The 22880-nt window shown below is 37.7% G+C and overlaps 3 protein-coding genes across 3 annotated transcripts; 1 reads left to right on the top strand and 2 right to left on the bottom strand.

Annotated features, from left to right (window-relative positions):
* Positions 1-2058: 2058 nt before the first annotated feature.
* On the bottom strand, positions 2059-4850 carry LOC117814534 (spexin-like). Its single transcript, XM_034685926.1, has 6 exons — positions 4559-4850; positions 3561-3632; positions 3403-3448; positions 3239-3298; positions 2302-2385; positions 2059-2230 (listed from the first exon to the last, which is right to left on the bottom strand). The coding sequence occupies exons 2-6, from the start codon at positions 3621-3623 to the stop codon at positions 2172-2174; spliced, it is 312 nt and encodes a 103-aa protein (XP_034541817.1). The 5' UTR covers positions 3624-3632; positions 4559-4850; the 3' UTR covers positions 2059-2171.
* Positions 4851-6175: 1325 nt separating this feature from the next.
* Positions 6176-10629, bottom strand: golt1bb (golgi transport 1Bb). The gene is made up of 5 exons (XM_034685653.1): positions 10418-10629; positions 9020-9111; positions 8739-8917; positions 8571-8652; positions 6176-6728 (listed from the first exon to the last, which is right to left on the bottom strand). Exons 1-5 carry the CDS (start codon positions 10440-10442, stop codon positions 6690-6692), a joined length of 417 nt encoding a protein of 138 aa, XP_034541544.1. The 5' UTR covers positions 10443-10629; the 3' UTR covers positions 6176-6689.
* Positions 10630-12748: 2119 nt separating this feature from the next.
* On the top strand, positions 12749-21865 carry slc35b4 (solute carrier family 35 member B4). Its single transcript, XM_034686605.1, has 10 exons — positions 12749-12999; positions 15010-15123; positions 15211-15313; positions 15436-15485; positions 16004-16085; positions 16245-16305; positions 17711-17820; positions 17922-17997; positions 18075-18150; positions 20096-21865. Exons 1-10 carry the CDS (start codon positions 12923-12925, stop codon positions 20343-20345), a joined length of 999 nt encoding a protein of 332 aa, XP_034542496.1. The 5' UTR covers positions 12749-12922; the 3' UTR covers positions 20346-21865.
* Positions 21866-22880: the final 1015 nt, after the last annotated feature.

Raw genomic sequence — 22880 nt, 5'->3', positions numbered from 1 at the left:
CTGTTTCAATTTGGAACCAAAAATAATTTTGAAGGAATTCTAAGAGTGATTTCTTGTGTTTGTGGATGATATCCTTTTTACAATTTCAGTTCATTCATTTATTCTACGTCTTCTCTGATGAGTCTGTTTTTCAATTTAATGCAGTCAGAAAAATATATAATCCAATTACAAGAGGGACAAGTGATCACCCAACCCTGAACAGTCATTTTGCTGCTCTTTTATACTGGAACGTAGTGCTTAATTTTAACACTTCTGTGTTCAACAAGTTGAAATCCATAATCATCCCAAGAAATCCTTCATTTTCACCATGCACCGGTGTTTTATCTGTGCAACTAGCTATGTCACAAAAATAATACAATGTTACAATTTCATTTTATAGAAGCTCTTGTCCAGAGCAATATACATCATAATACTTGATGTCATAGGCGTTTCTAGCCCATTTTGGGGGGTGCTGAAGCACCTCTAAATTGAATCCCAGCACCCCTAAAATTTGAGAGATTTTTTATATTTTTGTACTGTATGTCCTTTTTAAAAGCTAGAAATGTTTCAAAACCATACAGTACTTGGTTGAAATGTAATATTTTAACACCAAAAATGCGGCATCTCCACCGCGTATTACATGTTGTGCATTTCAAATGAAACTCCAAAAAATAACTCCAATGTCAATTTTTGGTATTTTTAGTACTCACTATAGGAGGCTGGTTTACTCCAGAAACATACATACTGTTTATGTATATGTTGAGGAGCTGCTGTATCAAAATGAGTTGTCTTTCCCCAGAAATGAGGGTTACCATATGTTTCCATTTTGCTGTGGCTCAGCATTTAAATAACCTTTATCAGATCTGATGGTTTAGTCACAGACTTTCCCAAAAAGTATTATACTTTTCTTTCACAAATGTGGGAATGAAATTGCATTAAAATGTACAAAACAGAGAAATTTATCTTGCCCGGCTCAGCACCCCTAAACATCCAATCCTAGAATCGCCCCTGCTTGATGTTAAAGAACCTCATGTCCTGTGTGTAATATCTTCTTGCATTGGACGTTAAGTAGAATGGAGATTATATGTATATGCACAGATAATGCTGAGTTTAAAGGAATTCTCTTGACTTTCTTTTTAAACCCAAAGTGACAATTATAAGATGTCGATGAAGGCGTCGTTATATTGAAAGTGATCAATTTTTTTCTTTATAAGTTGTTCAATGCCTTAATAACATTCAATGCCCTCATTAAAACCTCATTTTGGTCCATCCTAAAATAACTTCAAGTTTTGAAGACGGTAATTGTTCAGGAATTTCGGTGGGAAGTGTTATTTCTGACCACCCAAAGTGCTTTTACACTACTCTTCACATCCACCGAATCATCCCACATCCATACACTAATGGCAGAGGCTGCTGTAGTAGAGGACCATCTGTATTCACTTATTCACACACCTTTTGCCATGAGGAGCAATTTGGAGCTCAGCGCCAAAGGACACTTGTGGACGGGGGAAGCTGGGGTCAAACCTTCAACTTTCCAATGGAGAGCAGGTTTGGTGTTCACTTTTTTTACATCGTACAAGGATTTCTAGCACAAATACATTACCTCTCTTACCGCTAATCTCTCTCTCATAGCTATCAGAACAGTCTTGTACTATATATATTAAGATTAAGCACTTCAAAAATATCAAGAAGCAGCAAACTCATTTTAAAATCCAGCATTAAAACTTCTGCATCTCAAAGGGACCTTAGTTTGACCCCTTCATGCAGGTTATTGCCGTCATTTCCAATCCCCCTCACTGTGCTGCCTCTCTGAGTGACCTCTCTGCAGACAGTGTGATGATGAGTGACTGCATGGTGTTAATCACTATGTTGTGTGAATGACTTAATTGTTGCCTCAAGCTGTCAAACCCTTTAATGTTTGTCTTAATGGATAATGAGCAGTACAAGTGTAAGAGGAAATCCCTTTACACACTTAATGAGCTCATTAAGGGGAAGAACATGTGAACACTTCAGTGCAGAAATAAATACACGTATTAAATAAAATAAAACACTTACAGCTCATTGACAAGGAGACGGAGATGAAATTCATATAGCACATTTAATTGAAAGTTAATTCAAACAGCAACAAGTGGTACAAGTATAAGGCGACACAAAAATGAAACAAAAAATATACTGTGAATTTTGATATAGTTTCACAAAAAGTTCACATTCAGCTCTCGTTCATCTGGATTAACATCTGGGTTTTCTCCACCTAAGGAAGAAAAGAGATTTTAAAAAACAGAAAATGTCAGGCAGGGCGATGGTGATAACTTTGAGTTTTACCTTCGTCTACGGCTCGCTGCAGAAGAGCCAGAAGATATGATGACAAAGATGATCCCAGTCCATTTCTACCCTGGTTGTAAGTTACTGAAAAGAGCAAACAGAGACACCCAAAAAGAAAAAAAAATCAAGAAACTGCACAACCAGAAGACAGATGATGTAAACTAAACTTACCTCATATCAAAGTGAAGCATCAGCTCATGGTTCATTAACAATTAACCAGACTTCTGTCTGTGCATTGATTTGATTACAGTTTGTCCTCCACAGTCTGTGACAAGAGCAACGGTGTGATCTTCATAAAAATGGTCTGCTATTGAGAAATAACACTGTTGCTCTGATATACTGACCAATCAGAATCAAGTATTCAAAAGTGGTGTAATAAAATATTATATATTATACAGCTCAGCTACAACATAGTCCCACTGAAACGTATCAAGTCTCATGAGATTGTATTCTCTAAGAAACATAAAGGTAATAGTGAGTAATCTACATGAACAACACCATAAAATATATATATATATATATATATATATATATATACACATATATATACATATTATGTTAGAGTCCTAATAACAGAAAATTATGTTTTAGATTGTAACAAAATCACGAACGCCAGCTAAAATGATTTTTAACCAGTAGAAACTGCTCTAAAAAGTATTATGGCGGGGCGCTGGTGGCCTAGCAGTCTAAGTGCCCCACATACAGAGGCTGCGGTCCTTGTCGCAGGGGTTGCCAGTTTGATTCCCGGCCAGTCGACCATTTCCTGCATGTCCTTCCCCCACTCTCTACTCTCCATATTTCCTTTCTCTCTTCAGCTGTCGTATTAAATAAAGGCAAAAAGGCCAAAAATATAACTTTAAAAAAAACAAAAGTTTAATGGTTATACCTCTCTAACTCTGTACACCATGTACTGCATGGAATTACACACCACACTCACCTAAATGTAAAGTCTCTCCCTCCTCTCTGGTGGTGCGCTCCAACACTGAGCGGTGTCCCTCTGTAAAAGATCAACATCCTAAACTGATTTCTACTGATTTGACAAAAAAATCCAAAACACAAACAGGGAATTCTACTCATTTAAATTCCCTCATCAAATCTTACGTGCTCCTTTTAGGTACAAGATGGCCTGAGGTGTCCAGTTTTTCCACTGCAAAGTGACACAAGTAACAGAAGTTTATCTTGTAGGTGTAGCCATAATCATAATTCTTAATGAATATGCCAGCTTGAATGTAAAAGAGAGACAATAGATTTTAACTAACCTGTGGTGAACCCCAACACTGTGTAACCAAAGTCACCACCAGCAACGTTATAATGTGAGACATAGTTGAACTCTGTAATAACATTTACAGCAGTTAAAACAGCATGTGTATGAGGTATAACAAGGGTGAAACTAAAAAAAGAGATAAAACTACAAATCTATCAACTAATAATTCAAGTGTTAGAACACTACTCAGCTGCAGACACATTAAATCACATTTTGAAGTGCTGTAACTTCTCCTGTGAAGACATATTTTATACTTTGATTTCAACAATGTTTTACTCGAGTGTCATTAAGCTTCAAAATCCACTTCTGGGTCTTAACCCTCCTGTTATGTTACGGGTCAAATTGACCCTTTTTTAAGTCTATTTTAGGCAATATATGCCTTCCATACCTAAATGCTGCATAAAAATCTGAGCAGCATGTGGAGTTGTGTTAATTTATCAACATCACATCATAAAAAAAATAATAAATCTAAATGTAAAATAAAATGAACAAAAAATCAATGTCATGTAAAAGTTTTAACATTAATTTTAATGAAAAAGAGTGAGTTATCCTCATTGAACCATGATCTTTGAGAATTAAATAACACCAATGGATTAAATATTGATTTAAATGGTTAGTAATGGAGTTAAAAATTGATTTAAAAAAATGTGTATTGGGATTTTTGGGGATTCTGACACTTTTGGATAATTGAATATGCCCTGGGTCAAATTGACCCAGGAACATTACTGCTGTTCCAGAGAAACAAATATAACAGGAGGGTTACAACAACATTTTAATAAGTTCTAAACACTTAACCAGATTATTTTTGTTAAAAGGAATAGAAAAAAAAGGGACTTAAAGTTACTGTTCTTTGGAAATACATTTAAATTGTCACAAACTATCACTTAAAGTGAAGTTATTACATCGCCCATCAAAAGATTAAAACCACAAAGAAAACATGAAATGACCAGTACTATAAGAAAAAGATCAATATCAAAGAATTGAATGGCTCACCGTTGATTGAATGCTGTGCTCTCCTTCAAGCTGCAGCTCGTGTGTAAGTGTTTGTTTCGGGCTTTCTCCTGTCACTCACATAACAAAAGAAAAAGAGAGCAAAGCAGCTCATTAAACACGTCACTGATGAGGGTGACAGGTAGTTTAATTGCGTCTCATGTTACACTGAAGTCGATCGGTTTGACAGGTGTTGTTAAATCTGTCACTGTTCATTAATTACAAACATGTCTATCAGAAACTTTTAAGACAGGGTCACCAGGTGATGACGTCACTTGATAGTTTTTTTTATGAATGAAGTTGATGTGGCGACAGCTGTGTGTCAGTCAGTGAGTAGGTGGAGACGCCTGCTCGTCGCCTCAGGCTGCGGGGTAAAAAAATAGCCTACAGTTCTAGTGCGGGGACATGTTGATGGTTTCCATTGACAGATGCATGTTTCCAACGAGTACACTTTGAAACACATGTCCTTTTTATGCATTTACACAGTGTCCTTGAGTTCAAATGACACATCCAAATGTTATTTAAAATATTTTGATTTTTATAGAATAGAATGAAAATAGCTTCTTATGGGCTATAGTTCTTAGGGGCAGATTTAAATGCAAAATTAGTGTTTTTATATGACAATGAAATATTATATTACCAGAACTGAAACAGGACCGTAGAAGAGACAAAGAAGCTCATCTCAAGAATCTAAGACATTATCTGTATTAAATGTTAAATGACATAAAAACGTGTAGTGTGTGACTTTAAAGCTCCTGCAGGGAATTTTTGCTTTGTTTTGATTTCGGTGTTTCCTGTGGAACCTCTTACAGCTTTACTGATTTTAGTCCTATACACGTGCAGGTAGTGTTTTTACATTGCATTTTGACAATAAAATGTATCACTAATTGAAAACTTGCCAATTAAATTGGAAAAAAGGAAAAGCTATTTTAACAGCTTGATCACTACAACTCTGCCACTGGTTACCAACATTCAAAATAATTGTAAAGAAATAGTCAGTTGTTAATGCTGTACAGTGGTGCAGTGGGTAGCACTGTTGCCTCACAGCTAGAAGGTTCCTGGTTCAAATCCCCAGCCGGCCGGGCATTCTGTGTGGAGTTTGCATGTTCTCCCCGTGCATGCGCGGGTTCTCTCTGGGTACTCCGGCTTCCTCCCACAGTCCAAAAACATGCTCACCATGTTGATTGATCACTCTAAATTGCCCGTAGGTGTGAGTGTGTGCGTGAATGGTTGTCTGTCTCTCTGTGTAGCCCTGCGATAGGTTGGCGACCTGGACAGGTCCGCCCGAAGCCAGCCGGGATAGGCTCCAGCTTGACCCCTAACGGGATAAGCGGTCAAGATAATGGATGGATAGTCAGTCGTCATGCTGATGGTCTAGTTTGAATTTTTAGGTCATTGAGAGGCAACAATTTAAATTTCAGTCTGTTTCATTAACATCTAGAAACTCATCATAGCTTTAAACTTATACCTGAAATGTTGGATATTTAAGAAAATCTCTTGAAAAGGACATTTGTGATTTTATGATGTCATGAGAGTCGGTTCATACAGTGTTCGAATCTAGAGCAGTGCTCCCAGTAGACAGCAGAAACAACTGTGGTCTCTGCAGAGAAAAATTCAAAGCATTTTTATAAAAAGACACACTTTATTACAAGTATGCACTTATAAAAGTTACAGTAAAACATTCATTACAAGTCTCTTAAACTTTTTCCACAATAGTACAGGTTTCTTTGCCAAAGTAACATTCATCCTAACATCACTTGTTCTTTATATACAAAATCTCAGTAACACTTCATCGAGGATCTTTGTGAATGTTCAGGCACATGATCTGGAGGAGTGGCTGCTGTGAGGAGCTCCTGACTCTCTGTACAGTCTAACCAGTGGTCCAAACATATCTGTCTAAAAATATCAGACTGGAATGATACTAAATGGGAGACCTGCTTCCAGCTCTAAAAATACAACTAAAAAACATCTCTTGGTAACAAACATCACAATGTCAGTCAAATGTCCACAGAAATGCAGGAAAAACAAAAGCTTGGATTCACAGCTCTGGAGTGGTAATGGACAAAATGTACAGTCAGCGCTTGAAACTGTGATAAATACTGAAACTCTCCTCCGATAGGAAAACAGCCCGATGTTATACCATTGCGTTGCTCTCACCAATTTTATCCACCAGCTGAAAGGGAAACAGAAATCAATCCAGAGTTAGTGTTTATATCCTAAAGTAAATATGTCAGATCAAAACATTTAAAGACACAGTATGTGATTTTACAAGGAGGTCTCTCATTACAAAATATAACAAAAAACATAATTAGAAAAGGTATTGTCTTTGTTGTTAAATAATCCTCATTGCTGATTGGTTGAAGTGATATAAGCATCATAGGTTGTAAAAAGTACGACAATGTAACCTTGAACACCAAAGTCAATGCAGAAGTCCCTTAAACCTGCATTATTTCTAATGTCCAGCATGGGGAGACTCCTCTGGTTGCAAAAAAATAATAGTATTGAGTAGGGGTGGGAATCGAAAACCGGATCCAACTGAGAACTGGTTCCAATTGATCAATTCCATTGGAATTGTACACCTCAAATGTTATTGATTTTTCATAACGATTCATTTCCCAGCACGACATCAGGTCGCGATACGTTGTATTACTTCGCACACTCTGTGACACAGAACTCCTTCAACCTTAAGGAAACAAATTTAAAGTATTTTCCTCCAGGCTCCAGAGGCCACGCCCGGACTCACGCGGCCGAAAATGAGGCACCGAGAGTGGGTAAAATACCTCTGCGATGACGCCCGGAGGAAAAGCGTTTTTCCTCTCCAAATTCAAAGTTCAGACATAATTTTGGAAAAAATAAAATGGTTCCTTTAGGTGCGGAAGACTGTGTAGAACTACTTTTTTCCCCTAAAAAAAAACCTCAGGAATCGTTAGGAGAATTGATTAGGAATTGGATTGATAAGCAGAATCGACAATGGCATTGACATTGATGAAATCTTATCGTTTCCCACCCCCAGTTTAGAGGTCTATGATTAGATAACCCTGCTTCTCAGTACTTCAACACCTTAGTGTTCATGTTGTAGAGTGAAGGAGGACGGAGGCCAACTGTACATGTTTGCTGACATTAATTGTAGCATTTAAATAGCTTGATGACATAATGATAACAAAACTTCTATAAATTAACTATCCATACAGTTTAGCCCATGAACTTGTGGCAGTATACAAGAAGTGGATCTAGCAACCATGACCATAGGTTTCATTAATGTTTTAAATATTTAGGACAATCTAAATACACAACTCAAGATGGTGTTTTTTATTTTGAGATGTTTAATACGGTAAAGGTTGAGGAAAGAAATGCTGGAGTTTCTATTTGAAACCAAAATACTGAACCTAATGGATCTCTGAAATGTTACTGATTATCTGATGAAAGTGTTGAGGGGAGTTTTTGTTTGTGATTTCACAGTTGCTGTCTTGAGTTAATAAGACTCTTATGTGAAAGAGCTGTGTGTGTGCACTAACTGTAATCTGAGGATTCAATCCAAATGAAAGTTATGGAGCAGAGTTTGAGAGCATGATGAGATAGAGAGACCATTCAGTTACAGATGACATCACGAGCTGAAGATGTAAAAAGGTTTTTACATGAATGAACCCTGAAACAGTACGCTGCATTCAGCAGAGATCTTCCCATAGGGAATCGTTTTTTGATAACTGATCCTGGATACCGAGAGTCCTCATGGACACACAAAGGTCTCACACAGACAGCAGACTCTAAGTGAAGAAAACCCAAATGAGTTCAGGACAACAGAGATGCTTTCTTGGTGGACCAACAGACGGACGGCCAGCTCTCATATTTCAGTAACAGTCCTCCTATCAGCCTGTTTTAAGGCTGACAAAATAATCTCAACCGTAGCTTCCTACAAAGCTTTCAATTAGCTTCCTCTGCAAGCTTCTGATCCTCTTAAGTGAATTAATTTGTGTTCTTATCATTTGTGATTTGTTAACCATTCTGGTAAACTTACTGAACTGATGCCTGGTAAGCTGAGTAAAGACCCGAGCACAGGTACTCGTCTGATAAAGCCCACAGCCACTGGGAAGAATCCTCTGTTTAAAGAGAGAGAGAGAGAAATACATTCATATTAATTCAGAACATCAACGTCAGAGAGTTTTTTCTGTCTTTGTTAGCTTACCTGAATAAGAGGAAGAAGCCGTAAATCTCCAGAACGACTCCAATGATCGGCCAGCCAATCAGAACCACAAAAACTCCTCCCAGAAAGAAGCTGGTGGCTTTAAATTTGTGTCTCTGGAAGAAGAACCTGAACGTCCGCTCCAGGCCAATGACAAAGGACAGGCCAGACACGAACAGAATCTGCACAGCAAACCAAGACATGTACACAGGTGTGACATCTGTTGTGAAATATGAGGGAGGTGCTCATCTGTAACACAGTGTGATAAAAGGGATTTGACTCACATTCCCAATGGCAAGCAGAGCTTTATCAAAAAACAGCACCATCCCAAAGAAGAGGAAGAACACGCCAAACCCTGTGAGCCCCATCCCAATCTCTGCAGGGATGAAGAGAATGTAGTCATGATTACAGTGTGTATAACAAACAGCAGCTTCAGACATAGTAGAGATTTGACGTCCACGTACAAGTCAGTCTTTTGAACGGCTCTTTTAAGTGAACGATGAGAACTGATTCGCAGTTGTGAGTCATTTGGGAGCCGTTTTTATATGCAGATTGCCCATGCTGCCTTCACGTGTCACCTGCATGCCCCATGAGTCTTTTGTTCACACTTGTTGTCTACACTTTGTTATTGTTTACATTGTTTTGATGTGGATTCAAATCAAGGAGCTGAGCTCCTGTTTGTAAAGTAGTTCAGGTGTAGAAACACCAGGTGGGGTAGTACAAGTTTGCATTCACATTTTTTATGATGTCCCAATTTTTATTCTAGTTGTATTTATATATTTTTTTATATACATATATATTTATTCTTATTTATTATTTTTATATTGTTTTCTGTATTGTTAAAATGTTCTTGTGTGGAACATTTACAGTAAAGTTGTTTTGCATGGAAGTTATCTGTAGCCTGAGTAGTTTTTATAGTGCCACAAAGTTTTTTAGGTGAGGGAAAATTCAAATTAGTGATCTCACTGTCGAAGCATGGGGATATGGCATCATCTTATGGAATGTTTACAATGCCAAATGAAATTATAATCAATATTTCAGAATAATTCCCACCAATAGAGTGTATATATACATATACATATATATACATATATTTGGTGGGATGTGTAAGTTTGAATTATTCTGATCCAAATCTTATCTTATAACTACTACCAGTGATTGTTTCCTTGATAAAAACGAGTTACCCCTGGTTGACTTCTAAAAAATAAATAAATATAACAATGAGCCAAAGAGACAGTCTTTTGAACGGCTCTTTGAAAGGAATGGATCCCTTCAAAGAGCCATAAATCCCATCTCTAGTCTCATATTTACAGAAAAAGAAAGAGAAATTAAAAATGACATTTGATGCTCCAAAGTGAGCTGCTTTGGTTAACTGGATGGACCTCCTGAAGTAAAGACATCATGTAACTGTTGATTTTATCTCTGGTGGTTACTAATGTGTTAAACTACTGAATATGAAGAGATGATATCAGACACTAGTGGAGATGATTAGTGCACATAAAAGGAAGGTTTCAGAATTAAATGAATGAGTTGTAGCAGTAGTTTTTAAACAGCTAAGTGACGTCAGGAAGCTCTCAGCCAATTACGTTACAACTGCTAACCTCATACATTCAGCTAAACCGGGTAATACATCGGCACGTTTTAAACTAAACGAACAGCGAAGGAATGCAAAAAGGTCTTACTTTGTGAATCCGTGAGAGAAATCATTTTGGCAGCAGCTATTGGAAATGTCCAAAACACTCAATGGGACTGTAAACCTTCTGCTGTTAGAGCTAACTGATGCTACAGTAGAAGCGAAGGGGAAGCTAGCGGTTTGATACGCCGCCACGTCTTTCGGAGCCACGCACGCACGTCGTTGACCGAGATCGTCTATTCATACAGATGGATTCTAGCGATTCGGATTCTACCCATAGACTGTATGACAAAAACACTACTACATTAAAACGCAGGGCCGGCCTGTGGCATAGGCAGTATAGGCAAATGCTGAGGGGGGCTGGCCATCCATAGGGGCGCCGCTTTGACCCTAAATGAGTGAGGAAGAAAATTTGGAGATAAAAAGAAATGTAGTGGCCATTTGTCATAAAAAAAACTCAAAGAATAATTAAAGTATCAAACTTAAACTTTAACTAAACTTAATCAAAGGGTCACTGATGCACCGTGGGGATGTGATGTACGCAGGCAAAAGAAGTCTAATGTCCATGCAAAAGTTCAGCGGTTTTCAATGGTTTATTTCTGATGGCAAGCAAGCAAACAAAAAGGAACAAAGAAAATCACAGCTCCTGCTGCCTCTCTTGCGCTGGTAAGAAACCATAGGCCCACCCAGGTGCATGCCGGCCTTCTGCCACCTACCTACCTAAATAACCTCCGGTGCCCACAGTTCCTAATTACCAAACAAACAAAAACAAACAAAAGCAATACTAAACATACAAAAATCTAAATATACTAAACAAATGACTAGTAAAAAATATAACCCCAAAAATCTAACTTAAATGAGTTATAAAAAGAAAAGTTTAGATAAATCTAACAACTAATACTACTTATTAATTCCAAACTAAATAAACAACTAAATACAAAAAATAAACAAATAGTTCCAACAAGAAAAATAATATTGTTTATCTGAAAAAAATTGGGGTTAAATTGTGGACATTGTGGAGTGATTCTGGTATACATTTGAAAGCTTGTGATTCAGTTTTGTTAAAAAAAAAAAAGATTTGCAACGCAGTTTTCAAAGTCTGTTAGTGTCCATGATTTACTTGGTTTTGTTTTTTTCTTCACACTTTGGAAGCTGGTAGATTAATTAGATAGAAAATGTAGGCTAGGCTTAAATAAGCATTTTGCTTCTGCCTTTCAGTCACCACTTAATAAGTTACTGCTGCTTTGTTGAAAGTGTGCACTGTAAAAATGATTGTGTTATATAATGACTGAATATTTTAAATTTTTTGGTTTAACCTTTATTTAACCAGGTAAGTCATCAAGAACAAATTCTTATTTCCAGTGACGACTTGGCAAAAAGGCACAGGCAGTATTACATTATGCATTTTGAAATTGTATAATTTTTGTCCTGCTAAATATCAGTGTTAAAAGAACATTTATGTTCTTGTTTGTTCTGATATTTAGCAGGCAATTAAAATTAAGAAAACCTGTAAAGCTTTATGACAGTGATTGTTGTTGGAGTTGGTTACAATACAAGGGGCACTAGTTGAAGTCTTGCCTAGGGTACCAAGTCAGATAGGGCCGGCTCTGTTAAAACGGGTTCAAATACCGTTGTCTTAAAGTACTCCCAGTGGCGGTTCTAGACCAATTTCACTGGGGGGGCCAGGCTGGGGCCAAGGGTGTTGTCAGAGGGACACATTCAACCCTGACAAAAGATACTGAGAAGGGCGAGGATCGGCTGAGAACAAACTGGCAACACATCAGTGCATCCCTATATACTAGACATATATACTACTGTGTACTAGATCAATATGCAGACTGACAGCAGCTGTTTGACTGTTTACACTCAACATGAGTCCCTTAGCACTCTAAGGGACTGGAACCAAGTGCTACAAGCTTGTGTTCCGCATGTGACATCAGCACGATACCGAAGCTTTTTTTATTGTAGAATATGGCCCCTCCCCAGAACCGCCACTGAGTACTCCTCCTCAAGTAAAATATTAGAAAGTAACTTAAGGTTCAGTTGGCATAAGACAGGACAATGTCTATTTTATTTGAAACTTTGGAACCTCGTTTTTTTTAATGCCAGAGATTCAAACAGTGTGAGAGCTCTTCACATTCTTGAATACTTTTATGATCTGCGCAGAGATGTTCCAACACGTCATGAGTGCGCAGGATTTACGCATTTGAGTCATAAACTCGCATTTTCAATCATTCGTTTGCATTATTTTTCCACTGGTATGCACACATTAAAAACCAGACAATACACAAACTTAATACTTTTCGTGTAAGACACTGCATGTATTTTTTTCTCTCTTGATCTATTGTGAGAACTACAACTCCCATGAGCCATTGCGTTGAGGAAGAGCGCAATCTCATATTTAGACGTGTTCAACTAAAACAGGAGTTTGTGTGGAAGCAGAAAGACCTCATCTACAACCCAGCCGCTGCTTACTCGCAACTATGCACCGCCTAGAAACTCTTCTAATTAAGTGACACATTTTAAACCGGGTTTAACTCAGCTGTGGAGCAACATGGGGACAGCTTTTGCCATTTGTCTTGTTTTTATCGGATGCTGTTGTAATGTGGTGTCTCTGGAGCTGCTTGTAAGGTCAGTGCCAAACTTAGACTCTATATGAACTCATGTCGACTTCTCTATATAAAATTGGACACAGATTGCATGCATATTTGGTTTCCTTAACAAAACTGATTCCGTATAAAGTGTAGTTAATTTGAGGTAGTACATTAGCTTACAGTTAATGGTGGAAGGTGATCATTTAGGTGCTCATGAACTCATATACTTAACTTCTAGTCATTAAATAATTTACATCACGTCATTAAACTGCAGATACAAAGTATTTCAATAGCAATAGCAATTTTATTTATAAAGCACATTTCATTGCACATAATTTCATGTTCTGTATTGAACGGGGAGCCAGTGAAGTGTTTTGAGAACCGGGGTGATATATATATATTTTCTTGTATGTGTCAGGATACTGTCACAATGTCTCAAACGTAGCTAAAACAGTCAAGTTTGCTCTAAAATCACTTTCTCCTTCATGATATCCATCATAGAGCTTTCATTTTAATATGATTACAACACCTTCATAGAATCAGAGGGGAGAGGTTTGAGAGCTCTGTTGTTCAGGATGTCACCTGCATTTGGACTTAACAATAAAAATAAAAGATACCTCAGGAATTAAATCATTCCAAAGGTAAAGTTTGTGGCTTAGACGTGTAATACACACAATAGAGATATACAATCAAGTGCATGCGTTTTTATTAATGGAGATACATAATAATACTTTATTTATATAGCACTTTTCAATACAGGTAACAAAGTTCTTCACAGTGGGCAATAAAAGCAAGAAGAAGTGTAAAGCAAAATGGAGCTATACAAAATAAAATGAAATAAAAACTGAAAGCTTATAAAACAGACCCTTAAAAACAGAGTTCAAATTAAATAAAATCACACAATAAAAGCTTTTCTGTAAAAATGTGTCTTGAGTAATGACATAAAACAAGGGACTGATTCTGCAAGTCTGATCCCCTCTGGCAGGCTGTTCCATACCCTGACTGAAAAAGCCCTTCATACATAACTATGAACTTGACAATAGAAATAAAATAAAAACTAAAAGTGTATTCAGTTGTTAAAGTGTCTCTTCCTTAGTCTCTGTCAAAACAGTTCCTGATGCTCTCCTGGGGCTCAAATGGTAAAGAGGTTCATATAAAGTAGTGATGAAATCAGGAGAGAAATGCCCCTGAGACAATAAATAGCAGAGAAGAAATCGGTCATAAACAACACCAGCCTTAAAATAACAAAAACAATGTTTGCTTGGAGAACCGTTAAAATGTAAACAAAAGAAAGGCAAATGAACAAAACTAAAGGATAAGACAGATGACAACCAGCTGACACAACACTAGAGCTACAAACATGTACATAACTGTATAAGCAATAGTCTTATATCAATGAATCATATCTCCATACAAATGGGCTTCAGCTGTTTTTGATCATTACTAATGCTGAAACTCTAGCACCATTATATCTACTAACTGGACTGCTTTGTAAAAAGAAAAAAACCTTTCCGTAAGAAGTAACCTCCGACAAATGTTGGGCATCAAACTTTAAACCTTTTTGGGCACCATAACTAAAGATCTGTGGATCTGTGATCAGCACTTCTGAACAGTATCAGTTAACATTACACTGTTTTTTCTTGTTTAATCAACCAATCAAAAAAAGACTACCACATTCGACATTTTGTACAACCATAGTTTTACTCCCGGTGAACAATGAAGTCTCACCCCCTTGAAGTGACAAAACTAAAATCAGACCATGTCACGTTAAGTTACATGATTAATGATTTCAAACAACTTGAAAGAAAATATATCTGTTGATGTCACCTCAGCTGCTGCTTTAAAAACATGAAGTACATCTCTCTTCTCTCTCCACGCCTGCATTAAAGGCCTATTGTGTCCATGTGTTGTGGTAAAGTTAGACGTGGTCATTGTTTTGCTGGTTGCATCATTTTAAAGTAATAATCCTGATCTTTACTCCCTGAGCTGTTAAGCGTTGATACTTTCTCATCTGATTTTAGTTTCCTCTGTTCTTTTTGATCTTCAGACAGTTTCCAGGATGCGGCAACATCGTCACCTTCTCTCAGTTTCTGTTCATCGCATTAGAAGGTTTCATCTTTGAGACTAACTTTGGGAGGAAGAAACCAGCGATTCCCATCAGGTAACAAAAAAACAAACAGTTCATGTGACTTCCTGCAGCCTAAGTTGTCAGACAGAAACTAAACTGTAACGTCTCTTTAATTTTCAGTAACTATGTGATCATGGTGACCATGTTCTTCACCGTCAGTGTGATCAACAACTATGCCCTTAACTTCAACATCGCTATGCCCTTACACATGATCTTCAGATCAGTAAGAAATGTTAATTGTTTGTTTTCAACTTCAGTTTTATTTTTTCATTAGCACACAACCTCCATCCATCACCTCTACTTCATTCTGATCTGTGTTTGAGCTGCTTTTTGTTTTTGTTTCAGGGATCACTGATCGCTAACATGATCCTGGGAATAATCATCCTGAAGAAAAGGTAAACCTGCTTCCTCTACCACAGTCCGTCCTTCTAAACTTGACTCTATCTAACACACTTGTATTTCCTAAATCATTGAGCTATACAGTACAATTGATGATGAACTCTGCATATTTCAAGAGAAACAAGTTGTCATTCGTTAAGAATTAGATTGCCACATTTCAAGAAAAAGGCTATAATTTAATTAGATAAAAATCCATTTGTTTTGGAAACAGACTTTTTATTTAATAATATAAATATGTAATTAAATGAAGCATGAAGTTTGAAATTTTTAGTAATTTTAGGTTGCAGGTTTCACCATTGATCGCTGTTTTTAGCTGTCTCCACACATCTGAGGGAACCCAAAGCTCAGTCACATGATTAAAGTTCAGGTGTCTTCCATGTCAATGACACTAAAAGGGAGCCAGACTCCACCTGTCTAAGAGTCTGTGGGGTTTTACTTTGATGTTGTTCTGCTGATTTATGAGTACTGTATCTCAGCCAGCCCTGCTTATTTCCTCTCCTCTCTCTCTCTGTAGGTATACACCCAGTAAATATCTATCTATAGCTTTAGTCTCAGCTGGTATCTTCATTTGCACCATCATGTCTGCCAAACAAGTGGTGAGTCCCCTGCACAACTACATGTGGTATTAATGCACAGCTGTTTTCATTTTTTAAGTCAAGTAAATGCTTTATTAAAGATCAGTTTCTCTCAAAACTTCCAAATTTAACCATGACTTATAATACTCTCCATATACTCCCCTGATTTTCCTTCTGCAGAATATGTCTGGTGAGGGATCAGAAGAGCAGAGCTTTCAAGCCCTCATGCACTGGCTGTTAGGTGAGTTTACATTAACATTCAGAACACAACAGGATGTGACCATTTTTTATTATTTTATTCATTTATTTATTTTACTTCATCTTTTTTTGATTACTTTGTTTATTGGAAGCCGTTTCACAGGTAGCAAAGCAACGGTACAATGTGGTACAAATGACTTCCATTCTTCCCAATTTTTTCCCTCTTTTCCCTCCCACAAACCCATCCCACTTGTAATTCAAAAAATAGTATGTAAACAATACAGAATACATACAACAATTACACAAATAAGGAAAATAAGAAAATCAGACCCATATGTAAAAATTAATAGTTAAAAAAAATAGAAGAAGAAGAACCTAGAAGAAAGAAAATAAATAAATAAAATGAAAGGGGGGGGCTTGGTCATCACCATCAGGAAGGGAAGTCAAAGATTCAATATGATTTAAGAGAGGGCTCCAAGTCTTTTCAAATGAGTTCGAGGAACAACAATTGAGGGAAAACCTGAGCTTTTCAAGTCTAATGAACAGTAACAACTCTTTCACCCATCTGTTATGAGACGGAGGTTGAGGGTGTTTCCATTTGAGGAGTATAAGTCGCCTGGCCAAGAGGGTGGCAAAGGCAAGGGACAGTCCACATGACTTTAGAGGTAACAGGCTCCAGGGGGCACCAAACAAGGCCAACAAAGGATCAGGAGTGATAGTTGTATTATATGCTGTGCTAAGCGTTTGGAATATTTCAGACCAGAATGAATGTGGCAAGCCTGGGACAGAACCAGAACACATGAGAATGGTCAGCTGGGGATTGTTTGCACCTATTACAGGAGTCAGTTACATTGGGGTAAATCGGAGATGGTATCAAATTAGTGTAGTTTTGTGCACAACTTTGTGCACAACTTTACACTGTAGGAGGCCATGCCTTGCAGAGATTGAGGAGGAGTGAAGCAAACGTAAAACTTGTTGCCAATAAACATCAGGAAGCGTAATTCCCAGCTCCTGCTCCCAAGAGTCCCTGGGGCTGAGCACTGGGCTGTTACTGGTAACATGAATAAAGCTGTAGATGCTGGAAAGCCCCTTTTGTTCAGGATTTTTACTTCAACTTGATTAAATTTCTCCTATTGAAATTCATACCATCATATCATGATCACATGTCACATGCTGTCATTGGACATCATATCATGTATGCATGTGACAAATGGTTGCTTGATTCAGCTCCAGTTATTGAATATATGTAGTGCAGTAAAATGAATTGAAAATACTCATGTAAAGTTCCTCAACCTTAATACTGCAGAACTTTACCTTTCATTGTCCTTCAGTGCATGTTTTTGTGATATAAGATAGAGAATGGCAGAAAAATTCAACACAGCTGACCATGAACATGATGACAAGTAAACAGTTTTTCTCACCATTGTTGTTGATTTCTGACCGGTTAGGTATCGCCATGTTGACCTTTGCCCTGCTGATGTCAGCAAGGATGGGCATTTTCCAAGAGACGCTGTACAAAAAGTACGGAAAACACTCCAAGGAAGCCCTCTTCTATAATGTGAGTTTTCTCTCTGCTCTAAAAAGAAACTTTTGGGGAAATTCAAACGTCATTCTAGTAGATAAAGTTAGACTGAGTGTGTCTCTCCTCTCCGTCTGTAGCACTGCCTGCCTCTGCCGGGCTTCCTGCTGCTCTCCTCAAACATCTACAACCACGCCGTCTACTTCAGTCAGAGCAGTGAGTTTCAGCTCTTCAGACACCTCAGATTTCACTTTGCATCCTCAACAATGTTCACAAATGTTCTGTGTTTTCAGCTCCCGTGGCTGTTCCTGTGGTTGGACACTCAATGCCCATAATGTGGATCTACCTGATGGTCAACGTCATCACACAGTATCCTGTCAAAAAACAAATCCTGCCTGCTTTTTAATTGTTTGTTTACTGTCATAATTATTGGCTTTTTAACAATGAGGCCCAAGTGAAGACACACGTCGCAGGTAGACACAGGGCTTAGCTTGAAGGAGTCACATGCCCCTTTCCCACCTTGGCAGTTTCAGGGTCGGTTGAACCGCGAACCCCAAACTGCGAATGTCAGGGAAGAGGGGCAAGGTTTCAGGGACCAAAAAGACAAACCAAAAGAGTTTCCGCCATTTTCCTGCAGTAAAAAAATAACAAAGACGGAGCTAATAGATTCCAAGGCTAAGCAGTGGTTGGTCGAGGAAACAAGCTGCATAACTAAGAAAAGCCGGGAGTAACACCAGTAAGCATGCTATGTTGTCCGCCACCATTGTTATGGTGAGGGAAAGTTCGCGCTACCACTGCTGGGAAAAGCGGTCACATAGAAGTGACGTCATAACGTGGCTCTTCCACGTGCTCGAGATGGTGAAAAAACAAACTGGTGCCAAGCTGGTTTGCAAGTTGAACCAGCTCTGAACCAGGGCGAGCACCAGCCTGGGACTAGAACCAGGTTCGCGTTGGTCGAAAAGGGATAATAATAAGTACTACTGTCTTTTTTTGTTTTTTGTTTTTTTTAAATATTTTATTTTAAACTTTTTTAATGTAACAGCAAGACAAAACATACAATCAAACAGGGGCTCGGACATGTGAAATGAAATAAAATAAAAATGATAATATGAAAAATAAAATAAACAGATAAATTAATTATTAGAGAACACGTGAAGAAAATGTTAGTTGGTAAACACACATGCATATGTATGCATATACAGACACACACACATAAATAATGTGGAGAGAAAGCAGAGAAAAAAGAAACTGAAAAAGATCATAGAAAGCTGCCAATTAAATGGTGTACTCTGGAGTGCTGTGTGTCAAGTCTGAATATATAAAGAAATACTCCACTTCCATCACACGTCAGCCTCATCCAAGAAGGCAAGGAACAGGCTCCAGATAGCTGAGAACCTGTCTGGTTTTAACACTGTTTTCTCATCTGAAGGGTTGAGTGTCAAAAGTTGTCACTGAATACTTCTCAGTTTTCTTCTCACATCAGCAGTAAAACAAAGCAATGCCTTTGATTCACCTTGTTTCTCTATTCTATGATCACAACCTCTGCCAGTGTTGGACTGTTCATGATGTTATTTGAGCAAAGCTGGTGTATCTTCTTATGTTACAACACATGCCAATTGCTGAAAAGTAAAATCAAATTAAGTGTAGATTTATTTTATAATTTTATTCCATACCAAGACATGTACCAGAATATTCTAAGATAAAAAAAACTGAAGACATGCTACACTGATATGGTAGTATTAACACTCAGCTCATCATGATTAAAGCAACAGTAACTTGATTAATATGGCAGTATTAGAGCAGTAGTGTAACTTCAATTGAAGCAACAAAAGAATACTTCATTAATGAAATGAGAAACTATTGCAGGATCAAGCGCAGGAATATAATAAAGAACAAACCATATATTCACTCATTACAGGTGACATGAAATAATAAGAAAATGTAAGAATAGAAAAAATGAAGGATGACAGTAAAGGCAATAAAAGTAGGCTTTTAGTTGTTATTTCAAAGTCTTTAAAGAGCTCAGTAGTTTTTATGCTGAATTTTAAAAGTGTGAGCTGCCAGTTTGCACTTATCACAAGCTGAAAACATTAGAAACAGCTGCTTTTATCATGTATAGAATTAGCCTATTTATTGTTCAGTTTTTGAGCTTACCCTTAGCTATCCCACTATGTTCAGGGAACAACATAAATGGCAACTATTCCAACTAACTACTGATTTCTCTGGCTGTCTGTCATGTATAGCTTTGTTTGAAATGCAGTCTTTATTTTATACGTCCACATTCTTGTTACAGACTTTAACCGGTTCTCTTCAGGTATGTGTGTATCCGTGGCGTGTTCATCCTGACCACAGAGTGTGCCTCACTCACCGTCACTCTGGTGGTGACCCTGAGGAAGTTCCTCAGCCTCATCTTCTCTATCCTGTACTTTCAAAACCCTTTCACTCCCTGGCACTGGGTGGGTACAGCGGTGGTGTTCCTGGGCACTCTGCTGTACACGGAGGTGTGGAGCAGTATGCGGGCCGCTCTGCGTGGACCTGACATCAAGGAGAAGAAGGCCGAGTAAAGAGGAAAAAGAGACTTTTTAGTGGAGTAGAAAAAAATCAACAAGAGATTGTTTTTTGTCAACTATCATGCAGTCAGTTTCTAGTTTTTCATTTTGTTCATACTTATCTCCTCTCGTACAAAATCACAACATTTCAAAGACTAAAGCTGGTGATATTCTTTACTATCAACACTGCCAATAAATTCTAGAAAGAAATAATGTATTCATTAATATTTGAATACCTTTTTGCTCTGTCTGTCACTCAACCTAAAGGCCATTTGTTCCTGATTTAGGGTAATTGCCTTCCTCGGCATCAGTTAGCAGAAAGGCACAGTCATCTGTTAGCTTGAGAGTATGGCGTCCTTAGCAGCTGAAGAGGTGGACATTACCTTTAAGAAGGTGGTGGAGACCAAAAACAGAGCTAAAATAGAGTCAATAATTGACTTGGTATTGGCAGGTGACCACAAACAGAGGTCCAAATGTTAAGAAAAATGGCTGCTATGCATTTGCTGGATGAGTTGGTAGGTAACTTCATAGTTGGTAACTTTAGGGCTGTATCATTTATTAAATGAATACATGTCAAAAAAAACAAAAAAATCTTTATCGATTACTTAGGAAAGTCATTTTTTCAAGCAAAAATCTACATATTTGATGGTTTGGAGAAGAGCTTTTGATTGTTGGTCAGACCAAACAATGAATTGGATGAGGTTGAGTGGTGCTCTGTAAAATTATGATGCTTTTAAATCCTTTTGACTTAACAATCAGCAGATTTATCTATTATAGAAAATAGTGAATGCCTGGGATACTGTCTGTCAATGTTATGTGTCTATATCTCTCACTGCCCTGAACAATTAATGCAAGTTAAGAGTAATGGTTAAATATTTTCTTAAAACAGCCATATCATGTGATTTAAAGCTTATAGTACTAAATAAAGGTGCATCTTTTGGGGACTATTTTCAGCAGTGGATGAATACAATTAGGCGCATTAATCAGTGTTTTCAGTAGCAGAATGCTTTTAAGCTTGACTTTGAATACACTACAATGTGGGGGTCCATTTCTCATTGAGCTCTCATGGCTTTGGCTTTGTTTTGTATGATTAAATAATGGTTGATTTTCTTCTTTTTATAACTTTACATTTGTTATTAATCCAAATATAAGATTATGAAAATACAGAATATCACCAGCTGTGTTCTTTACCATCTGGCCCTTGTTAACATTCAAAGGTGAACAATCATGGTGCAGGTTCTGTTGTCTTTAATGTTGTTTGAATATTTATTTTCTTTGTCATGACCGTTAGTTTACTTGAAAGCTGATTTTCTACACTTGGATTACATTGAACACACTGTGATGCTGAATGCAGAATATGCATTACTGTTAATGCAGACTGTGTGAATACACAGAGTGATTATTTATGAACCTCATGTGTCAGCTGGAATTGTTTTTCTTATGTGACAGGTTGTCTCAGCTGTGTTCAACCAGTGTTTGTCAAAAAGAAACTTTGTTCAATAAACCTTCACACTCCCTGCGCACTGACAGTAAAATCGTGTAGTGCATCTTTATTAATCTAATAGGTGGGGAATATGCAATTAAGTGAAACCTGTTGGACACTGAACAGTTCGGAGGTAATACTCCTCGAATATTTGAATGTTTGTTTCTTTAAACTTCTACCACACTCTCTTTTACCACAAATTTAACAGGTTAGTATTTACTGAACAAGTTCATATCAGTGCTGCTTTGTAAGGCTTTATGTGTTTTGTAGTTTATCCTGGTAGTTTAAAATCGTTGATCACACTCCAGTGGGAGAAAGCTGGAACACTAAAGTGAACTGGCTTTGTAGTACATTCTGGTAGATCAACATTTTGCACCACATTTCAGTAGGAGAAAGCCAGATCACTCTTCTTTTGCACACACAAAGGCCCCAGCCAGGATTTGAACAATGAACCAGCTTACTTGCAGCCTGGTCCAGTTTACCAGGAGTGCTAGCCACCACACTAATATTCCCACTCACAGTGCTTACTCTTTGGGGTTCTTGTCTTTCCATTTCAGTCTGGTAGTTCAAAATCAAAGTCCCCTGCACAAGTGGGAAAATGTAAAACATGAATGATTCAATGTCCTGTAGGAGAAAGCTATACCACTCCAGCTCCATTTGAGAGAGGCCTGACTTAGACTGAAACTTGAACCCTTCTGCTGAGAGGTGGAAGAACTACCCACCACCCCACCATGCCACCTTGCAGTACTAACTTTTGTTATTTAGTGTATTTAGTTTTGATACCAAAAACAGTTGTATAAAATCTAGGTCAACACTAAAGTTGGAGGAAGCCAAAACACTTTGACTTCAAACAGGAACGCACTGGCTTGGATTTGAACCCTCATCCTTTCCATTGAGAGGCAGCAGTGATAACCATTATTCTAAAGTGTTACCTTGCAAAGTTTACTTGCACCTTAGTGGTGAAAGTAGGTCTGAGTCGACAAGATAGACAGAGTAAATAAAAGCTTCTCATTTGTGTTTGCACACTGCGTCCTCATGGCACCCCTACAAAAGTATGTGCCCCAATT

The sequence above is a fragment of the Notolabrus celidotus genome, chromosome 6, assembly GCF_009762535.1.
Source record: "Notolabrus celidotus isolate fNotCel1 chromosome 6, fNotCel1.pri, whole genome shotgun sequence".
Lineage (NCBI taxonomy): Eukaryota > Metazoa > Chordata > Actinopteri > Labriformes > Labridae > Notolabrus > Notolabrus celidotus.
Note: the sequence above shows the minus strand (reverse complement) of the source record. Positions and strands in the feature narration are given on the sequence as shown.

Bases quoted from the DNA above. Each gene is read 5' to 3' on its own strand.
- LOC117814534 (XM_034685926.1), bottom strand. From the start codon at position 3,623: ATGTCTCACATTATAACGTTGCTGGTGGTGACTTTGGTTACACAGTGT. The intron at 3,449-3,560 runs GTTAGTTAAAAT...GTCACTTTGCAG, and splicing joins AGTGTTGGGGTTCACCACAG to TGGAAAAACTGGACACCTCA. The intron at 2,386-3,238 runs GTGAGTGTGGTG...TGCTCTTTTCAG, and splicing joins GGGAGAGACTTTACATTTAG to TAACTTACAACCAGGGTAGA.
- golt1bb (XM_034685653.1), bottom strand. From the start codon at position 10,442: ATGATTTCTCTCACGGATTCACAAA. The intron at 8,918-9,019 runs GTGAGTCAAATC...TTTGCTGTGCAG, and splicing joins CTCTGCTTGCCATTGGGAAT to ATTCTGTTCGTGTCTGGCCT. The intron at 8,653-8,738 runs GTAAGCTAACAA...CTCTTTAAACAG, and splicing joins GGCTTCTTCCTCTTATTCAG to AGGATTCTTCCCAGTGGCTG.
- slc35b4 (XM_034686605.1), top strand. From the start codon at position 12,923: ATGGGGACAGCTTTTGCCATTTGTCTTGTTTTTATCGGATGCTGTTGT. The intron at 17,998-18,074 runs GTGAGTTTCAGC...CTGTGTTTTCAG, and splicing joins CGTCTACTTCAGTCAGAGCA to CTCCCGTGGCTGTTCCTGTG. The intron at 18,151-20,095 runs GTATCCTGTCAA...GGTTCTCTTCAG, and splicing joins ATGGTCAACGTCATCACACA to GTATGTGTGTATCCGTGGCG.